We start from the raw sequence: 19,494 nt of genomic DNA, 5'->3' as shown, positions 1-19,494 counted from the left end.
AACCTAACCTAACCTTTTTTTTTTTTTTTTTTTTTTTTTTTATGATTCCACGGCCGAGGCGTAATTTTCTATCATCTAGCGAATGACGAGCGGCGAAGAGCCTCGGCAAAAGTGACTGTAATAGTTTCCACGGTGAACAATGCCCGGACTTCGAGAGTTTCGAGATAAATGCGGGCGTATACCGGTGGCTCGCTTGAAAGAAATTGTTCGTGAAGTACGTTTCCCAGGGAAGATTCTTGCCCGATTCCTTTCTACTTCTTCTTCTTCTTCCTCTTTCTCATTCCGTTCCTCTTTTTTGTTTCGTCCGTCTCCGTTACGCGGCCGTTCATTGATTCGAGAGCAATAATATGGTTGAATGGGCGATTGTAAAATTTGCGGTGCAAGCACTCGTCCCACGATGGGCGATGAGAATTCTTCAGAGGAACCTACTTCTCACGGTTAAATCTCAAGTGCGAAGTAGATTCTTATTTTATTACTCGATCCGTCGATCACTCCTTTCTTAAAAATCACTATTGTACCTCTTTCAATGGATACAGATAACGGTGCGAAGTAACTTTATGAATTCCTACTGGAAACACTGAAATTCCTGGATCCGGGAGTAAGATTCCCGATACGTGACGAGCGTGACGGTGGCATCGTTGAACGAATAAATAAGTCAATACACCGCGGCGGCGGAGAGATGCACACGTAACACGGGAACAGGAACGCTATGTCTTGTAGGCGTCACTTAATATCGTCAGTCAACACCCGAACTTCTGTCGGCTGTCGCGGTTTAATGCAGCCGTCAATCTCCTTCCTCCTCTCTCGGCCGCGAATTTGCCGCATTTTCGTCTTCGAGGATCGAACAACGGGGAAAACAGCAGCAACCCCTGCGGTGTTGGGGGGTGGCTGGCGTGGATATTCGATCGTAATCGGCTGTTTTATTCCCATCGCGTCGTCGTGCCGCGGATGCAAATGGTCGTCCGGCCAAATAAATTTGCATATTAAGCTATATTTTAATACGCGTGCGTGTCGACGGTAGCAGCGGGACATTTAAAAAATTATACTTGCAAACGGGGGAACATAATTAACGTCACCGGCACGCACCATTATCCACCGATCCGCCCAGCCCCGTTTCCTCGCCTGAGGTACAGCGTTGTTCAAAATTTCCCACTTGCCCCGGGAAACGAATACGGCGGCGGAATTCTAATTCGCGGATGATAAATCGTTGCGGGAAGGTAAATCGCGACGCGATAGGGGCTGCGGCATCCGTCCCCGTGACGCGACGTCTTCTCACATCCGAACGGCGAATTTTGATTCACTCGAGACGGCGAACGTAATACGGTCACGTCGCGGGAAAGTTTGTTCCCCCGGATAGTTCAGGTAATTTGTCGGTATCAGATCGTGGGGTGTTTACTCGTTTCCGATTACCTCCTTCCTCGTCGATCCAACGGCAACTCGACGGCTCGTCAGTATCTTTTATAAAGCGTTCTATTTTTCGAGACGTAATGATTTCGGGGCGGAGGTCCCGTTTTTAACCGACGTTTGGCACGTTGAAATTGGATCATTCAGGTATTAAATACGTTTAATTATGAATGCACTCGTATCGGCGCAGAATAGCTGTTAATTGGGTAATAATTAAAATCAGAGCGTCGATTGTTTTATGACGGCGCGTACGTCAGTCGATGGGTATCACTCCATTTCGGTACGGGCATACATGTATAATATATTTGATACCACGCGAGGATTTGATGGCAATCGAAATTAAAATTTTCCCCCTTTGTGTCTTCGTGTCTAGTTAATATTAACAAGTTTCAAGTTCCACTTGATTAAACGAGATCTCAGCGTCCTAAATTGTTATTATTATCGTTGTCGATGTGATCGCGTACTGTTCGCCTGCAATTGAAATGAACGCCGGTCGTCCCGTCGGTCAGAACCATTATTTCGTCGTGCGAGCGATCACAGGACACGACAAGTTCGACAACGTATTCGCGTTCACCGAACACGTTCACCCGGCCGAGTGACGAATGAAGACTACTTCCGGCAGAATTGACAGCACCCTGTTGCGATCGTTCCGATACGGGGCTAATATTTCACAGGCAAGTAGCGATATCGTTGATCCGTGCAGCTGCGAAATGCGAATGTCATAATCCCACTCGGAACTGTTTCCGAATTCTTATAAAAAGTTCGTAAAAAGATATGAATGTTCGAAGGATGGGAAGCGTGGTCTAATTTGTGAATCAGGGTACACGAATTGCTCTGTCATTTTCATGCTGTACATTATTTCCTGTAAAATTTAAGGAGGCACGAACTTCTGATGCGACTATAGAAGAATCGGGCCAGGCATCGAGTAGGCATTCAACATTCCTGACCCGGAATGACCTGAACCAGGACGGGCACATTAGTGTAGCTAATGGTATTTTGAAACTTAGTTTCTCTCTCATGGGGCAAAACTCGCTTAATTGGTCCACTTTCCCGGTGAGCACGAATTGAAGCGGTAACCGCGTTTGTTTTGCGATTCGCGACAGTCACGTACAACAGCGCTATTATTCTTGAAATATGTAAATGCCCGGAATAGGTGCAAGTACTATTTTTGCCGGTGCAGCAGCGGACAGAAAATCAATTGTACGATATTTCATAAATTATCGTTCATATTTCATCTTCAACCGAATAGAGTTAGAAAACCTGATTGTATTAGATTGAACGTGCATCAAGAATCGACAATGCGCGTTCCGGACGGTGTCGTTAATTTACAGCGTTAGTTAGGAACGTATTCGAAATTCCATATTATTTAGAAATGTATTGGAAATTCCATATTATTTAGAAATTGCGCGATAAATTTCTCGCCGGTCTACCGGGTGTATATCGGCGCTTTTGAACTGTCCTGTACCGTGGAAGGCCTTCCAACCCTTAACGCCGTACATAAATATTAATAAGCAAGCGGTGAAATTCACGCTTATCGTGGCACCGTGAAGATTTACATGAGATAACACGACTTTCCTTTTGCTGTACGGCCCGTTTCTGTGGCCCGTGCACGTGTACCGCGGCAGAAAACACGCCGGCCATTTACATACGATGTCGGATAACGCGGGGGGGGTGGAAGTCACGGGGATCGTTTTGCAGCCGCAACTTTTATCGCGGCTGATATCTCGCCTGCCCCGCGTGTTGCATTCTTTTTTCGAATAAATAACAAGTGCCAGGGATGATGAAGCAAAGCCACGGCCGAGAAACCATTTTTGCGTTCTCACCCTCGATCGCGATCAACGTCGCCGCGTTTTACTTTCTTCACCTTGAACCGGCTCGAGCTTTATTTACACGCTCCTTTTTTAAAACCGGATCAAGTACGTTTGAAAAAATTATCTTTCATCTATGCCGGCTTTGAACTGGTTTTAAATACGATACTGAAACCAGAGTTCCGCAAACGACAGCTGCGGCGTATAACGTATAATTATTTTACAGAGCAATTACCAACGATGCTAAACGAGACGTAGAATGGGCTAATTAAATATATCGGGATATTAACTCTACAGATGTCACTAATCAATGTTGTTTAACACATAGTGGGGGGTTTCCGAGTTATGCAGCGGTTTCGCGGTAAGCCGAACGTTATCGAGCCACGCATTCGGATACGAACAGCGCAGAAGGAACACGCGCGCGCTCGATCACCAACATTAACGCAGCCGCTCAGTAATACACGGCTTCCAGGCCGTCGTTAATAATCCAACGTTTCCTAGTAAATTACGTATTTATGTTTTACAACGACCCGTCGAGTGATAACCTTCTAAATCGATAATACCCGCTCGACAACGCGGCATTCTCTCATCGATTACGCGGTCCGACCCCTAATGAATCGTATTTGCAATTGTATCGAACGTCTCCCAGAAACGGAACGCTATTATTTCAGTCCGAGGTGTATCAAGCGTTTTCTGATTCTCTATTACAAATTACGTAATAATAAACAATAAAAACCGGTCGCAATTTTATAACGCATTGCGTAACGACAAAAATTTCCTATTGACATCGAGTCTCTTTTTATTTCCATGGTTAAAAATCATTGATCGGCATAAAAGAGAAATTAAATATTTCATCGTCTATTTGGTCAATTAATTAAATGCCGAATCTGCTTCAACGTCCGCCATTGATCGCTTCATTTTCATATCACGTCAAGGGACGAGGCAAATAAGGGAAAAAAGCATCCGACGGCGGTCCGATCCTTCAGCCCCGGTTCGGACGTTTAATTCATCGGTAGCTCCCCCGCGAGTTACTTCACACCCCCCTCGGTTTCTCCATTAGCCTATCTATCCAGACACGGCTAGACCGTAATTGCTCCGCGAGCCGCACTTCGTTCCATCAGGGTTAATTTCAAGTATGCCCCGACCATCCATTCGATATACAACGAAGATTGTTCGTTCATCGTGCGCTCGATAAGCTGTGTGCGCGTCCTGTCTCTCTCGCTCCCTGGACCCTCTGTGGTACCGGTACACAGGCCGCACGAGCACAAACAACGTCTCCCTGGCCGTGCCGCGGTGAAACGCCGATGAGTATATTTGCAGATCAGTCGAGCGAGTTCTGCCAACATTTCAGCATCGTTAGCATTCAATTACGCGATTATTGAGGGTCTTTCCCGATTCGTGAGTCCTGCTCGTCGCCCTCCAGGTTCTTTGACTGACACGTCTCCTTTCGCGAAGCGAGGCTCGAGACAATAGCGGGCTCGAGTGGCTGATGCTAATAACTTACCATATATATTAAATGATAGAGAAGCATAGAAAATAGCAGGTGTAGATAAATACATGTTTAAACATACTCTTTGGGGATCTGTCATAGACGCGTTGAACGTCTTTTGAGATTCAGCTGCTCATTTTGTTCGGCAAATAAAACTCTATCGATTGTACTCCTAAGAATATCACGATGCCGGTTTAAAATTAACTGCGACACGGGAAAAGAATCACGATAAGTGGTTGGACTCGCGGAAGGTCCGCGGTAAAGTTGGCTAAAACGAGTAGGAGAGTAATTCAATTTCGTTGAGTATCACATACAAACGCAACCTTGCTTTGCTCTTCGTTGCTCCGCGAGGTTTTAAGCGAAAAGATGAACGATTGGGATTATTAAGTTATTCTGCTCCAGTTTACCACCGAACAAAGCTTCGTTTCGAGTGTTAATCGTACCGCGTAAACAACAGCGTCAGTAAATCTCATTAACCTCCTGCCGTTTTTTTTTTTCAATGAAACTCTCTCATTTATCCTGACATTCACCCGTTTAACTGATATTGATTTTAATCGATCGAGCGATCGGTGGGGGTGGTTTATTCCGCGACGACGAGTCGTCGGGGATTTGCGTCGCGAGTCGGACGTCAGGTTTACGGATAATTGCGACAGGAAAGAATAGCGTTTTAAATGCAAATGTATGCAAGACAATCCGGAGATTGACTAAAGAAGCGGAACTTATCGCGGCCAAGCGCTATAACGTTCAGCTTACCGGCTGCAGCTTTCCTTAATTGGAGATCGCGTGATACCCGTGCAATTTATTTTAACCGGAATACGCGGCATTTTAACGATCAATCTTCTATAATCGTCCAGTTGTACTCGTAAAGAAACACAAGCCTTGGGACATCGTGAAACGTACGACCGAATGATACGTTTTAAGAATGCGAAGATTAATGGTTTGCAATTATTACAGGATGGTATAATATTTCGATCGTGCACAGTGTCTGACAGAACATTTGTCGATAATACTTATAAACGGAAGTGAACGGGTGAACTCTGAACGATACGAGGATAGCGAAAGCCGTGTTTCGTTTTAATACCAGGAAACAATTCGTTGACGCCCGGGCCAGTCAATATTGGCTGTCACGCGTTAATCATTCTAAATTCGCGGAGAATGTACCCAGGGGATTCCGGTATGGAAACACCAGATTGATGACCACTCTACAATAATTATGACGGCCTTGCGTACATAGCGCACACAGAGAGCAGCGACATTGGGAGGGTTGAAAACTTGTCAGAGAATTATAGGAGCATGCCGTCGCGTCGCGTCGCAGTGCCCAGAGCCGGCTGATGCATTGTAAATACGTGTTTGGAGTGGTGACGTTCGAGTTAATCAATGAAGCGATTTGTCGATGATAAATTGCTAACGAACGATAGCGCGCGCCGATCGAATCGATAACAGCGGGTCTCGTTCACAAATCAAATTCCTGTGAAAAAAAAAAAAAGTGATAGTTGTTTCATCTGGCGACGTCAATTAAACAGCGATTCACGATGATGAAGTTAAATAGTGATTTAACTCGTTCGAAGGAAAGTCGCGAGAGGGATAATTTGTTACGGGCAGTTGGGAGTATGAAATCGGCGATGCATAAAGTTCTAGGAGAGAACAGGTGTCGGATTTCTAAGCGATTGGATTTTTCGAACGGGACCGAGAATTGTAGATTAGGAAAAGGTGGCACGGTATAGATGGCTTGCCAGGAGGATCTGACTTTCCGAACGAGTGATATCAAAATGTATTGGATGGTGAACTATCACCTTTACGGAGCTTTTATTGAAATTCTTGAAGGCGATCTTGAAAAGAATTCCTTCCTCTATCCGGTCGACTCATCTGGAAAGTCACGCCTGCGGAATGAGTTGAATGCGGCGGTGCGGTGGGAACCCTCATAACGTAATTTCTCCAAGAACCAGAATAAAACCGGATGCGTGAGAGAATGGTGGCTATTAAAAATTGATCAGGATATATATTTTCATTCCGAGATTATTTAGCTCGTACCGTGCTGCCACTGGAAAATCCAAAGAATCCCGATACTCTCAAAATAATTGCAATTCCTCGCTTGAACCAACACATTTGCTATTCTTTTTCCAATCAAGTGTATTTCTGAGGTAATTAAATTCGAACTAATTAAACACACATCGAAGCGGTTGGTGATTAAACTGTTGGAAGACTTGATTTACAAATGCATTTAACAATGAAATTTAATTTCGCCCAAAAATATGTAACTTTATCCTCAGAATCTCGCCGCGCAATTTCGAGCTTCAATTCTCTTGAAATTCGGAACACCGGTACTCCCTTTGCTTTTGATAATAAAGTGACCGAAAGTTCCTCGAGGAATGATTTGATTAAAAAGTTCCTGGAGAGACCAATGACTAACGGGCTTCGTTGTCACACGAGTCATTCTGTACTATCTAAGATATATTTGTCTGTCAGTCTGTCGATGTTGAGCATACGAGAAGCATTCGTAGCACTCGCAGTGCATAATGAAAATTTAATTTTTGCATCTGCGCGTGCCAAGTGAGTCGGGAATCGGTTTTGGTAGCTGGACAGTACCATACGTGGGACGAAATGGAGTCAGTCGGGAATGACGATAGCTGGATTAGCCTAGAGGCACGTGCCGTGGACACCATTCTCCACTTCGCTTGAGTGCTCGAAAATCACGTGCACGTTGAACTCAACCAGAAAACAGGCTCCGACGATTCACGCATTCCGATTCCAGTCGCCGCCCTTTGCCCGCTGTTCCGTAGGCTTCCTAATACCAATCTAGCTACTGAATTATGGAAACGTTGTCCATTAAGAGATTCTGCAGAAAAATATTTAATTATGTTTTTACTCAATTCCATTCGTATGTACATATGTATGTATGAACTAGAGAAGTTTGATTACAGAAAGCTATCTGACTCTGTAATAATGTTCATCAAATGAATTTCATCCTGTTCTAAAGAAATTCCCCTTCTCCTCCTCGTGAAATCTCGTTCGGACCTCGCGGAGCACGTCGTTCTCCGTTAAACCGCGGAAAGAAGAGGTTCTTTGATTTCTCACGTAGGAAAGAGACGACCGGTCGAGTTTCCTGCAGCCGAGCATTGACTCGTTATCGTAACATTATCGGTGAATGGTCAAAAGGGTCGCGCGAAAAGGGGAGGAGGAAGGAGGCGGATGGAAAAAGAGAAACACAGTTACCTAGTCTACGAGGATGTGAAAAAGGAAGAGCGGAGGGTTGGAAATCGAATGGGAAAAGCGGGGGAACTAGAAACTCTGTGAATTCGGTCTCCGTCGAACCCGCGATGCGACGTGTCTGCTCCGACGCTGATTTTTGGGAAATCCCATATGTGATTTGTTGGGTAACGAAGGAGCTAGGAAAATTCCATGTGTGGTAAACTCGAATTCGTCAGTAGAGAGAAATCTCGGTTGATTTTACGTTATTACTTAGAACCGAAGAATGAAATTACACGGGATTGCAAATAATCGATTTAGATTTAATTAGAACTTAATATTTCTAGAGTAAACATAGTATGAAGAGATAGAACGGGATGGGATGGTAAAAATTCGCTGATGCATCAGAAGCTGCAGGGAAGGAATGAATTTCCAGCTTCCATCGAAGTAGCGCTTTCCGGTTGATACCTTCGACTCGTTATCGTGACGTTATCGTTGGCCATACGAAAAAGGTTACGAGGTAACGATACACTCGAAGCGAGGAAGGTAAATGGTATTTTCGGTAAAAAGAAACAGATACACGTAAGAATACAAAACAGCAGGGAAAACGCGAAAGAAATCTGAAAGTGGAATTCCATAGATGCTTGCCTTCGTGCTGAAGGTGCTCCTTTTCTTTTCCCATTGTAGCCACATAGTAACGTGTTTCAAGTTACAAGATCATCTTTTTTATTTCACTGCGAAATGCAATAGAAATTTATTAACAATTCTTTTCACGTGAGAGACAAATTTATTACAGGCTTGGTTAAAAAAAAATAGTAATTGTTTCATGGAAATGGGATTTATTATTAATTCGTGTACATACATATCAAAGAGTAGATGAAGATAATCGAAGCGGTTCATAGTTAATGCGACGCGAACAACGCAGCTCAATCTCATTTAAGATTCTATTATCGCGTGTAAAATATCCACGCTTTGAAATACTTTAAACTTTTATTTCCGCGGAGTGTAATTCCCATCCATGGGGAACCGGTATCTGACTCGGCCCCGGTCCCGGAAAACTCGTCTCATTATCTTAATATTACTACGAAATGAACAAAGGAGTTGCCGAGAGAAGTAACGTCAGAAAGTGTACAATAAGAGAGTGCAGAGGAAAAAAAATAATAAGAAACGAAAGATAAAAAAAAATAGTGGATAGTGTAATCCAGTAACAACGAAGAAACTCGGGGCTCCTTTTCCTTTTGTTTCAGTCTCGAAGATACCCCGGCTACGGGTTTGCGTTACGGTTGACAAAAATAAACTCGTCGGACTCTCCGTTTCTAAATCCTGAGCTATCCCTTTGCATGCCTCAAGCCTCATTATTTTTTTTCCCTTCATTTCGTCAGTCAAAAATATCGATCATCAAAATCCTGACTTTCACCGCCGTAATTTATATTCCAAAGGCGGTTCTAATATTTTCTATTAATTTCGAATTTCACGAGGAGATGAGGCCGGATTTAATTAACTCGCTACTTCGGCGTGCATTAACGAATTTAGAGAGCACTTAATCGCTATTAAATTTCCTGTCACGTCTTGTTCGGCCTAAACGTGTATGTGTCGATAATATCGGTTATACCGATCTCGGATACTTCAGTATCAGCCACTGATATTGGACTATTATAAGTAATAGCCCTGTCAATTGTCGATATCCTACGTTGTAGCGTTAATTACAATGCCTGGCTAACTATAAAATATTAAATTACAACACCATTCGCACCGCGACATTTTCTAAATGAACATTTACACATTACACAATATTTTGCTATCTTCTTAAAATGACGTGACATGGGGGCAATTATAATTTTAATTAATAATTCCTTCCACGTGACCGAGTAATATTTTCGCAGCAAAATTAAAAATTAAAAATTGTACTTGAGCTCGGTCTCGTTTTCTTGCTCGATGTCCTAAATTAATTTCACCCGTTCGCCAATTAGTAGGTCACCGCTGTTAACTTTTATTATGCATGACGCGCATCCTCCCAGATCCCATTTTGACGTAGGTACCGATCGTTCAATCGTGCCGCGTCAAAGGGCCAATATAGGGTCGTTAATGTGGCATTCGTGGTGAACGCTGAAATCCAGCTCGAGATTTCAGGTTAAAACTGTTCCATCACGTAGCAAGTGCGAGCGAGATCAAATAAAATCGTGGAACGATATTTCTGAGAAAAATTGTATTCGCGAAATTTGAACTTTGTTAATTAACTCGATGATGAATAAAACAAAGGAACGTATAAAACAAATTCAATTAAATACCGAATGACGCGTACAAAGAATTTTTGCTATAAACAAAGGTAGAATATATTCTACCTTTATTTATATATAAAAGGTACGTTTGTGCCGGCGGCTCCGCTGAAAAATCGCGGGCATATTTTTTTCACCTGCGAAAAAAGAACGGAGGCACGAAGGTTAAAGGGTAGGCAGTTCGAACAGAAAAGAATTCGCCGGTGGTTACAGTTGGCCCCATAATTGCACCGTCATTTTTCGATACGCGTGCTAACCGGTTCAACACACATTCATATTCTTCTCCCATGACGGGTGCATCTGTTCGCAATTTCCAATTTAACGTTAAGGTAGAATGAATATTTTCAAAGCATCGACAGGCTATTAACAGTACGTATTTTTTTGATGAATTTAATCAATGGCTGCCATTTAATTAAACGTTCCCGGCTTACGATTTTACTTAAACGAAAAATTCGTTTAAAGCAAGTTTCAATACAACGTAAAAATAATTTTATCTCAGATAGAAGTTTTTAATCTGTCGTTCCACGCAACGTAAACGTCCTCTGCGAAACCTGTTCACATTTTATTTTATCCTGTTCGTATTTACAGTACAACAGCCGGTATTTTCGCTCATCGTAGGGTGGGGGGGTGTCAGAGCACGAAATTATTATTACAGAAAAATTGTCAAATTTCAACTGCGTTTCGGTCAGTTCGTAAAAGTCGTGTCCCCTTTTATTGGAATTTTTTCAACCGCGATCGATAACGGCGGGAGAAGGGAGGTTTCCTTTATCGGTAACATTTTCGCCTGAATTTATCAAGTAATAGCCGAATAAAGTTCGGATCTTTCGGTAAACCCTGCATTTCGAATTATGCGCTTCAGTAATCGTCAATCGATTCGCTATTCGTGTCCAATCGGTGCGCGGCCAAAACTGTCCCCCAGCTGCCACGTTTTGGACCGGTGAATAATATTCAGACGTCCCCGGGGTCATGAATGCACGATCGCTCCCCAGTATCTGACTATGCAACCCTTCTTTTCCACAGATATTTTACCCAAAAAATTTATTTGTCTAATAATGAGAGCAATTATTCTTAAGGTTGTATGAACCCTTACATAAAAACAATGCAAAGAATTCAACTGACATTCCAATAAAATTGTTAGACATTTAAACGTATTAAATCGGGAGAAGATAAGCGTAATTAAGAAATAGAGGACAATTATTATTATATTATTATTATATTACATATTATATTATGTATTAGTATTATACAAATATTATTATTATATTAACCTTTAAAAATCGAAAATCGGTTTGCTTTTTAATGAATGCAATTCGAATATCATTATTGCCTATTATGCATACAATTTCCAGCATACTGATGAACGCTCGAACATTAATAACGTCGTTATTTTTCCACTCGGTGTTATGTAAATTCTACAGTAATTTAGCAGAATACTAAATTGCTGTTCTGTCAGTATTCGAAGATATCCGGAGAGTCCATTAGCTTGAAATTTACTCTGTTCGGTGGTGAAAAGTCTCCCAAGATGTTCCCGGTTCGCATTAATGCACGAAGAACAGAAAATTGGTCGGAGTAGCGAACAACAAGACCGCACGAGTACGTACCAAAGGGAAGCAATCAAAGTAATTGGCAATTTGCTGTGAGAAGTCGATGCCTTTCGCGTTTCATGGTCAACGTCTTTCACCTCTCTCCCCCTCATCGTTTTCTCCCTTTCAACCGCAGAAGTCGTGTATTTAAACGGCAACTAACGGACCGTTTATTGACCGAAACACTTTTCGTTCGACTCGATCGTTGCACAAATTCGATTATCGTCCTCTCCGGCTGTTGATTATCAGTAGTTTTCTTTCGGAGTTCGTCTCGTTCGATGAATGTCGGTCAATACCACCGACCGAACGTTTACGGACAACATTTTTCATACGGGGGAAACATTTTTCCTAAACAAGTAATTCCCTCTCGTACGAACGTCAATCGGACATTAATTTGGAGTCGATCTTAACAACAGGTAATTTTCACTGTTTAATGTTTCGTGGAAACAAGCTTTTACCGTCTTGTAAAACGCTAAAGGGCAAGTTGTACTGTAACCATGGAGATCAATAAGAGTACAAATAGAACTGGGTGAACCTGAAATATACTTTTATTTCCGCCATAAGGTGCGCGGCTCTCGGAACGACATAAAATGTGCAGTATCTATTAGTGTTAAAGATGCAAGAGGATCGACCGAGCGCGTTGCTTCGCTGAAAAATATTTGCGAACAATCGATATCGTGGGCGAAGCCATTCCTCTCATCAATTTTTATGAGTTCAATGGAATACTCAAAATGTTTATAAACATCTGTAGAAATGTTCATAATTTAAATACATATCTGTGGGAAATTAAATGTTAAAAACGATTGGAAATTAAGAATTACAAGCTACGAGCACATTTTAAAAGTCGCGGACAGAATGCATTTAAAGCACCGGATTTGAAACGCGGGGAAGGATTGAATATCGCGCAAGCCTTAAATTTGACTCGCAGCTACAGCGTGCCGATTCGATCACCATTCAAATGTCATTCGCTACACCGGAACGTGACTAGAGATGCGAACACTTTTCCGAGGGAATTCTAAACAGAGATTGAACCGTGTCCAATCGTTGATAAAAATTAATATACATCTATCTTGAACAGCGTCATTTGTACCTTTCAAATATTATTTACTGCCAATTCAGTTTCGTTACAAAACTTTTATCGATATTTCCGTACAAAAATTGTCCTCGGTACGAGTGATTCCGGAGATAGAAATGAAACGTTTGTTTTGTATTCCCGACTCTCTAATGTTTTCTATTGTTACGAACGGATTCGTTTGAAGTTTACCGTCGACCGTTGTATGCATGTACTACATGGGGGTAATTTTTGATCATGTACTGTTGGTATACGTTTGCGTACATATGCGTACTTGCATATGCACACCGAAACGTTTGTCGGCCGGTCATTCCACGGTTTTCAGTAGCCGCGAAACATGATCGCGCATTCTTCTCTTTGTTCGTATCATTGGCTCGTGTTTTTTGATAGCATGAAAAACATTTCGTTCCCTTCGTGCCGAGGTTTATTTTGCCCCGTACGACAAAATGCACACACGGATTGATTGCACTGAATTTTATACCCCAGGCCTCCCCGATACGCGTGTCAAATCGAACGGACGCACTTGATGAGACCGGCAAGCAAACAAATTCAGTGAAATCAAAGTCGCGTGTACGACGAAAGACGTCGTCGTTCCGTCGAAAATTTTGCTAACCGTTTGCCACGTTTTTTTGTTTCAGGGACTACTACTACGACAGGTGAGTACGAATTCGATGATAAAGGATCGGTTGCGGTGGAACCTTAGGAACAGCTTTGAAACAAAAAAACTGTTAACGATTAAATTTTGAAATATTTCACTGTAACCTCTGACCTACTGATTATACGAGTCTGCAAAAGTTTCGTGTAGTTTCCCTCTGGTCTCGGTGAGAGCGCGGAGTTCCGAAAAGCGGGGACATAATTTGGCGTCGATGCCGGAATTATAACCATCAGACCGTAAATCACAATTATTATCTCGGTCCGTTTCACGGGAACGCTTTACTTCTGGTGTCGCGCGCGGAGACAGGCCATTGCTGGAATATCACCGGCGAATATTGAAGGTTATTAATTTATACATTTTTGCGTGCCCGGTGTGTTCGCGGCGATGCGTGAACATGTTTATATTGTCATCCGGCGTCGATTAAAAAAGCTGGAACAATCACCGTCCCTCAATAATCGCGAAAAATGTTCGTTTGCAATTCGTTCATTAATCGTAGCAGCTGTAATAAATTATTATTGACAATTGTTAATTGACACTGACGCGCCAATTGACAATTTCAGTACGAAACGGAATGTGAATAATCGTTCGCCGTACGAAACTCGTTCACGAATTGATTCAGCTCGTTTGACACGAAAAACTTGGAGAAATTAGTGTGCTTACCGAAGTAGAGCTCTTGAGTACATCAGTAATTAGTGTAAAAGGTACACAAATGCCCTCGCAAGTCACGGCAACCGTTAAAATTGAAATATTGACGCGCGTCGGTTTAATTTAACACTCGTACTACTGACGCAGCGGCGAGTACCGGGAGTTCGTCGTTAAAGAGTCTAACCGTAACCGTTGGAAAAGGAAATCGCGTTTGAACGAAGATTTAACTCTCTCAGACGTTCCGCGTCGTCAAAGGAACTTTTCAACCAGTGTCCATTTAAAAACCTTACGCTGCTACGGTCCGCCAGTGAAATTTTTAAATGCGGTGAGCACCACGCGTTCTAATACCAAAATACTGCAACTTCTTTCCCTTAAGACGTATGTGCTCTCCTCTCTCGGCGAGCAAAGGATATTTTCCTTGATCCGCTCAACGCTCGACCCAGTGTGTCGTCCACCGAGTAAAAATGCGACTCCGCCAAATAAAACATTAGAAACATCGTGACGCTTATGGCATCCTATAAAAAGATGCTCCAGTAAAACGTGCCTTGCTTAATTATTCCAGAGCATCCTAATAAAACATTTTAGTGTCGTGTATTTTAGACTGTTCGTAGTGACATTTATCAAGTGTGAATAAAAATGCTCGCAGATTTTTCTCACGCTTTCATTGGACGACAGGAACGTCACGATTCTTTACATGCCACAGGAATCTGTTTTTCCTTGAATGGAAGCAAACGAAGCGTGGCTAGTTAATTGGCAAGCGACAACAAGACACGTTAGCGCTCAATTACTCGGCTGGGGCACGCGATCTCTCCTTTTATTTTTAACCCTGCAGGGTCATTCCTCGAATTAATTCCTGGGCAAGGTCGGTCAAGAAGCGGACAAGGACCGGGCTGATTGAATGGAGAGAAGTTGAAAAAGGCGATGCACGCGCGATTATCAAAGCTCGGCGCACGCGAATGTAATTATGCTCACGTGACCGTGGATAATAATTATTAAGCTCCAGCGTATCGCGAAGTCGTTTCAGTTACACCGGGAAGCCGACGTTTTTCTCCTATTTGTTCACACCCTCGCGTCGCGCGTATAATTTAGGATCCGCTTGTGACGCGTCGCGCACCCGGCGAGTTAAGAGCGAACGCGAAAGACCCGGGGCCATTCGAGAGTATTTATCGCGCGATAAATCCGCTCCGACTGCTGCCGTTGCTACTGTATCGATTTTATCGTTAGATACTCCGACAAAGGATTTCTCCACGAATTATGATGTTTGCGGATTAATTCTTTCTTTGTCCAAGTTATCTTCTGTCCCCCTAAGCCCTAAGGTAAGTGCGCGTTATTACGCGTTGTATTTATATGATACACAAAATGCATGTGAGATCTAAGGAGGGAAGAGGAACAGATATTGATGTGTTTAAAAAGTGAATAAAGTTTCGTTTCTTAAATTGATGTTACACGTACGTATTGGTTTCCATGAAAATTAATAGTTTCACGGATTTACAGAAGTCATTGATTAATTAGACGAGCTTTAACTGAAAAATTCTTTACTGCATTCGTGCGGACGGATGAATAATTTTTCGCCGGCGGCGCGCAATTTTCGCCCGATAACGCGATCCATCGCGACGTGGAAAGGAGAATAAAAATGAAATAACAGAGCGAGGTACGCGACGAACGGTTGGAAATCGGTAGCCCCCCCGGTCCTTTTGCTTTAATTGTTGCGATTCAGAGACGGTTCGTGACCGGCCTGAGGATAACTGCAGCGTGGAATGGCAGCGCGGCGAATAAAAGTCATAAGCTCGAGCCCTGGCGGCCGCATGGAACGGAATTATATCCGCGGCGCGAACCAGGGGTGAAACATGCACGGTCCACGGCCGGCCTTTTCTTCCCCGGCCCCGAGCACGACGATAAACCCGCGTCGCGACGTTGCTTTTCGTTGCTTTATTAATTCTTCTGGCGCCCACCGTGACCCACCCCACCATCGCAGCATTCCGTTTCTTTTTGGGTGCTGTTTTCCGACGGACTTTATATTCCATCCTTGCCGCCCTGCTTTTAAAATATGCAACACGCGGCCCATAGAAAACACGCGTCGCGTGTTGTTACGCGCGCACACCGGGCGACACGCGTGCTCCGGCCAGACCTCTCCGGCTCGTACATTGTTCGTCGGCTAAAAAGGAATTGATTGCTTTTGATATTTTTTCTTCCGTCCGCTCACTTTTTTTTCCCTTCCTCGTTTGATTTTCGTTGTTACGTTTCGCGTTTCGTTTCTCCCGCTGCCTTTTTTCGATTTCACTTTTGCCACGCGCCTGTTTTTTTTTTCCACGCCGCGTGTAGGTATTCGCGGGGCCAATTTCCGGGGGCCAATTTTTTTCGAACGCAGTCCCGGGTTTTGTGCACGGGACTCTGGATATTCTGGATCTAAATGACGGCTGGTAAACAGGTCGCCCGGAATCGAAACGCTGGGAACGCCGCGGATGTGGCAGGAAATTCGCGTTCGATTAACTTTCTTGCTCGGTTCGCTTCTGCTTTCGATACGTGAGTTACCGTTTGCATTTACTAAATTCCCGAGTCTTCAGTAGTTTAAGCACTAACTTCGACCGGTACGTATATCAATCGTGAAAACAATTTGTTCTTGTATCGTGTCACATTTATTCGTAGCTTCGTGACGCGAATCTACTTGAAGTTTAAATAGCGATGCATAGAAGTTTCATGTTGTCACTTTTGATTAAAAGTTACGCTTTTCCGACTTCATTTGAAACTGCCGTATTTTACAGAAATACAAATTATATTCTCTCCATAAATTTCGTTGCTTTTTGATATTCGTTAAATGGTCCATTCGCGTATATCGACGCGTTCAAAAGTATCGATTTCCAGTTGAAAAACACTTTTGGCCGATGATCTCTCCCTTTGAAAGCTGTCGCTAATCGGAGTATTAAAAGCGTCATTAAAAACGGGCCATGAATTTCTATCGATTTACTGATTATGTGACACTGTCCAACGCCTCGTGTATGTACGTATCAATTTTGTGCATTCGCTGATCGATTACGAGCGTGCATAAAATCGAGTGAAAAAGATGGGCTGACGTTCGAAATTTCATTTAAAGAAAGACTTAACGCCAATAGAATTCCTCTTTGATGCAACGAATTCCAATATCTAAAATATTTTCATTTGGCAGTCGCGTATGCCCGGTTTCAGTTGAAAATATCGCCGGTTGTTCAGTACCGTAATGGGAATCGAGAGTTACGTCCTTGTTTAACGATTCGCCCGGGCAAAAACTATTATACCAAGAAATTATGTGCCGAGAATGGATCTGAATATCCGAATAGGAAATTATCCCCGGTCGGTCGGTCGGTGCGTTTCGCCTTTGTCCTTTTTCTTCGCCCGAGTTTTTCTGGTTATATTCCATTCCAGCCGGAAGATAAAGCGTTGTTTATGGTTTCTGGAATTCCTCGCCTTTCCACCGTTCACAGGGATTCTTTATCTTAAAGAAGGTTGTTATCGTGCTTCGACCAGATTGGATTTACGTGAAAGCGAGCTCCACTGATCATTAGGGCCAGCGGAAAGGAAAATATTTTTCTATAAAATGCACTCCTTTTATATCTCGTTCTCCGTCTTTTAATATTAATAAATAGACCTGCCAGACTCTCCCCAAAAGAATCCATAAAAATTTCGACTAATGCACGGCTTCTTTATCAGTCCTATTTCAATTTAGTATGTAATTTTAAACCGAAGCTTCCTTCGAATATTAGATACTTCGTTTAAAAGATGGGAGCAGGTTTTAACAGCCTTCTTTGAAGGCTGAATCGATAAGCGGGTAAGGAGAACACCGGTATCGTTCTTGCATCGATTAAATCTGACATCTCGCTGTCAGGTGACACTTAATTTGACGTAGGTTAGATAGACATCTGAAATCCGTGCACTTAATGTATGTCGATGGGGATCAAGCTTATAGGCCGGGGCTGATGTTAGGGGTCGCGATGCATCGTGTCCAGTTAAGCCTCCTAGTCACAAAGCGATGTCTTGAGGGACGAATGTCCCTAATTAACCTGACACCCCCACATGTCTACGCGCGCGCGAGCGAGCGCATCGGTCCCTCGTCCCGGCCACTCGTTACACACCGTTATACATACCCGTAGCCCAATTCAATTTGTAATTAATCTTACCAGCCTCGGAGATAGAGAAAATTCACAGGAGAGCCATTTACTTAATTGAACGCCGGTTAATGCGCGATAGAGATCTTAGACGCACGACCCGGCCGCGACCGTTTCCTGTTTCATAGTCTGATTTAGCTCCTCATTTTCCACCCGCCCTTTAACCAAACCCTCCCGACGAATAATTACCGAAACCCATTTAATTATTGCGACAGCAAGTATCAAGGATCGAATGGACTTGTTTGTACATATATTTGTAGCGTTCGCGTTTAATACATACAGAGCATTGTTGTATAATTGTTATTACCCGGGGACGTTAAGCTGTTAAGTCCAGTTGGAAAAAAGGTTGAAACGTACTTGGTGAAAATTAGGTTTGCGTACGCCTAATAAGGTTCCTTAAAATTCTAGTGGAATCCAAGTTTTTACGTTCCGGTGAAATTAGTTTTCTTCCTCGTTCCCAGCGAGTACGTAGGAACGTGTATGTATACGTATGGCAGGCAATGAATATGCATAGGCGCGGAAGTGGTTTTTAAAGAAATTTCAAAAATTCTAATACTCCGGCTGATCCTTCCGGTTCGAAGCAGCCTGTTACTGCCACGATCCTCCTCGGTTCTTTCGATCGATCCCGATTTTTAAATCTGCTTACGTTAACCAATCGCGGATTACGTAATTAAATTATCGGGCGACATCGTGCACAGCGGCACACTGCCGGCGGAAATCGGGGACAATAAGCTGCGCGATATAAATCTCCCGTTGCACGAGAACGAAAATAGAGGTTAATCGTAGCTGCGAAACGATACCCTCAGGGATGGATATTCCTGATTAACTCGATATCCTTTCTTGCGTATACACCTGGGTATTACACCTACATTACGTCCAATTTGTAGCAAAATTGCAGCTCCTGCACGGAAAGCTCTTAATAAAATTTCTAGAGGATTTAATTAACGGATCTCACGTTATCGATGATCCCAAGGAACATTCAGTCTTATTACACGAACTTCCAAACAGTCTTCATTCGTAGACGACGTTCTCGTTTACGTTATTACATTCACTACTGTTCGAAATTTATTCTTCCCTGAACACAGGTTTTCCCCTTTCTTGTATCTTACAACTTTTGTTTACTTTACGAGTATTTGACGAGAAACGAAAAATAGTTTATTGTAAATTATTCGTTAATTATTGACGGTAGAAAAAAATGTTTCATACAAAAATTGTAGTTTCTGGTGGTATCTACAAC

At 42.9% G+C, this 19,494-nt stretch overlaps 1 protein-coding gene across 3 annotated transcripts in view; it reads left to right on the top strand.

Annotated features, from left to right (window-relative positions):
• LOC108626216 (uncharacterized) overlaps window positions 1-19,494 on the top strand; it is a 196,589-nt gene that overhangs the window by 158,358 nt on the left and 18,737 nt on the right. For all 3 annotated transcript variants that reach the window (XM_018026782.2, XM_018026779.2, XM_018026783.2), the window contains one exon: window positions 13,457-13,474. In XM_018026782.2, the coding sequence (XP_017882271.1) occupies window positions 13,457-13,474 (18 nt within the window). The remainder of the gene's footprint in view (window positions 1-13,456; window positions 13,475-19,494) is intronic.

Source organism: Ceratina calcarata, unplaced genomic scaffold (genome assembly GCF_001652005.2).
Source record: "Ceratina calcarata isolate Rehan_Ccalc_2016 unplaced genomic scaffold, ASM165200v1 scaffold39.2, whole genome shotgun sequence".
Taxonomy (NCBI): domain Eukaryota; kingdom Metazoa; phylum Arthropoda; class Insecta; order Hymenoptera; family Apidae; genus Ceratina; species Ceratina calcarata.
Note: the sequence above shows the minus strand (reverse complement) of the source record. Positions and strands in the feature narration are given on the sequence as shown.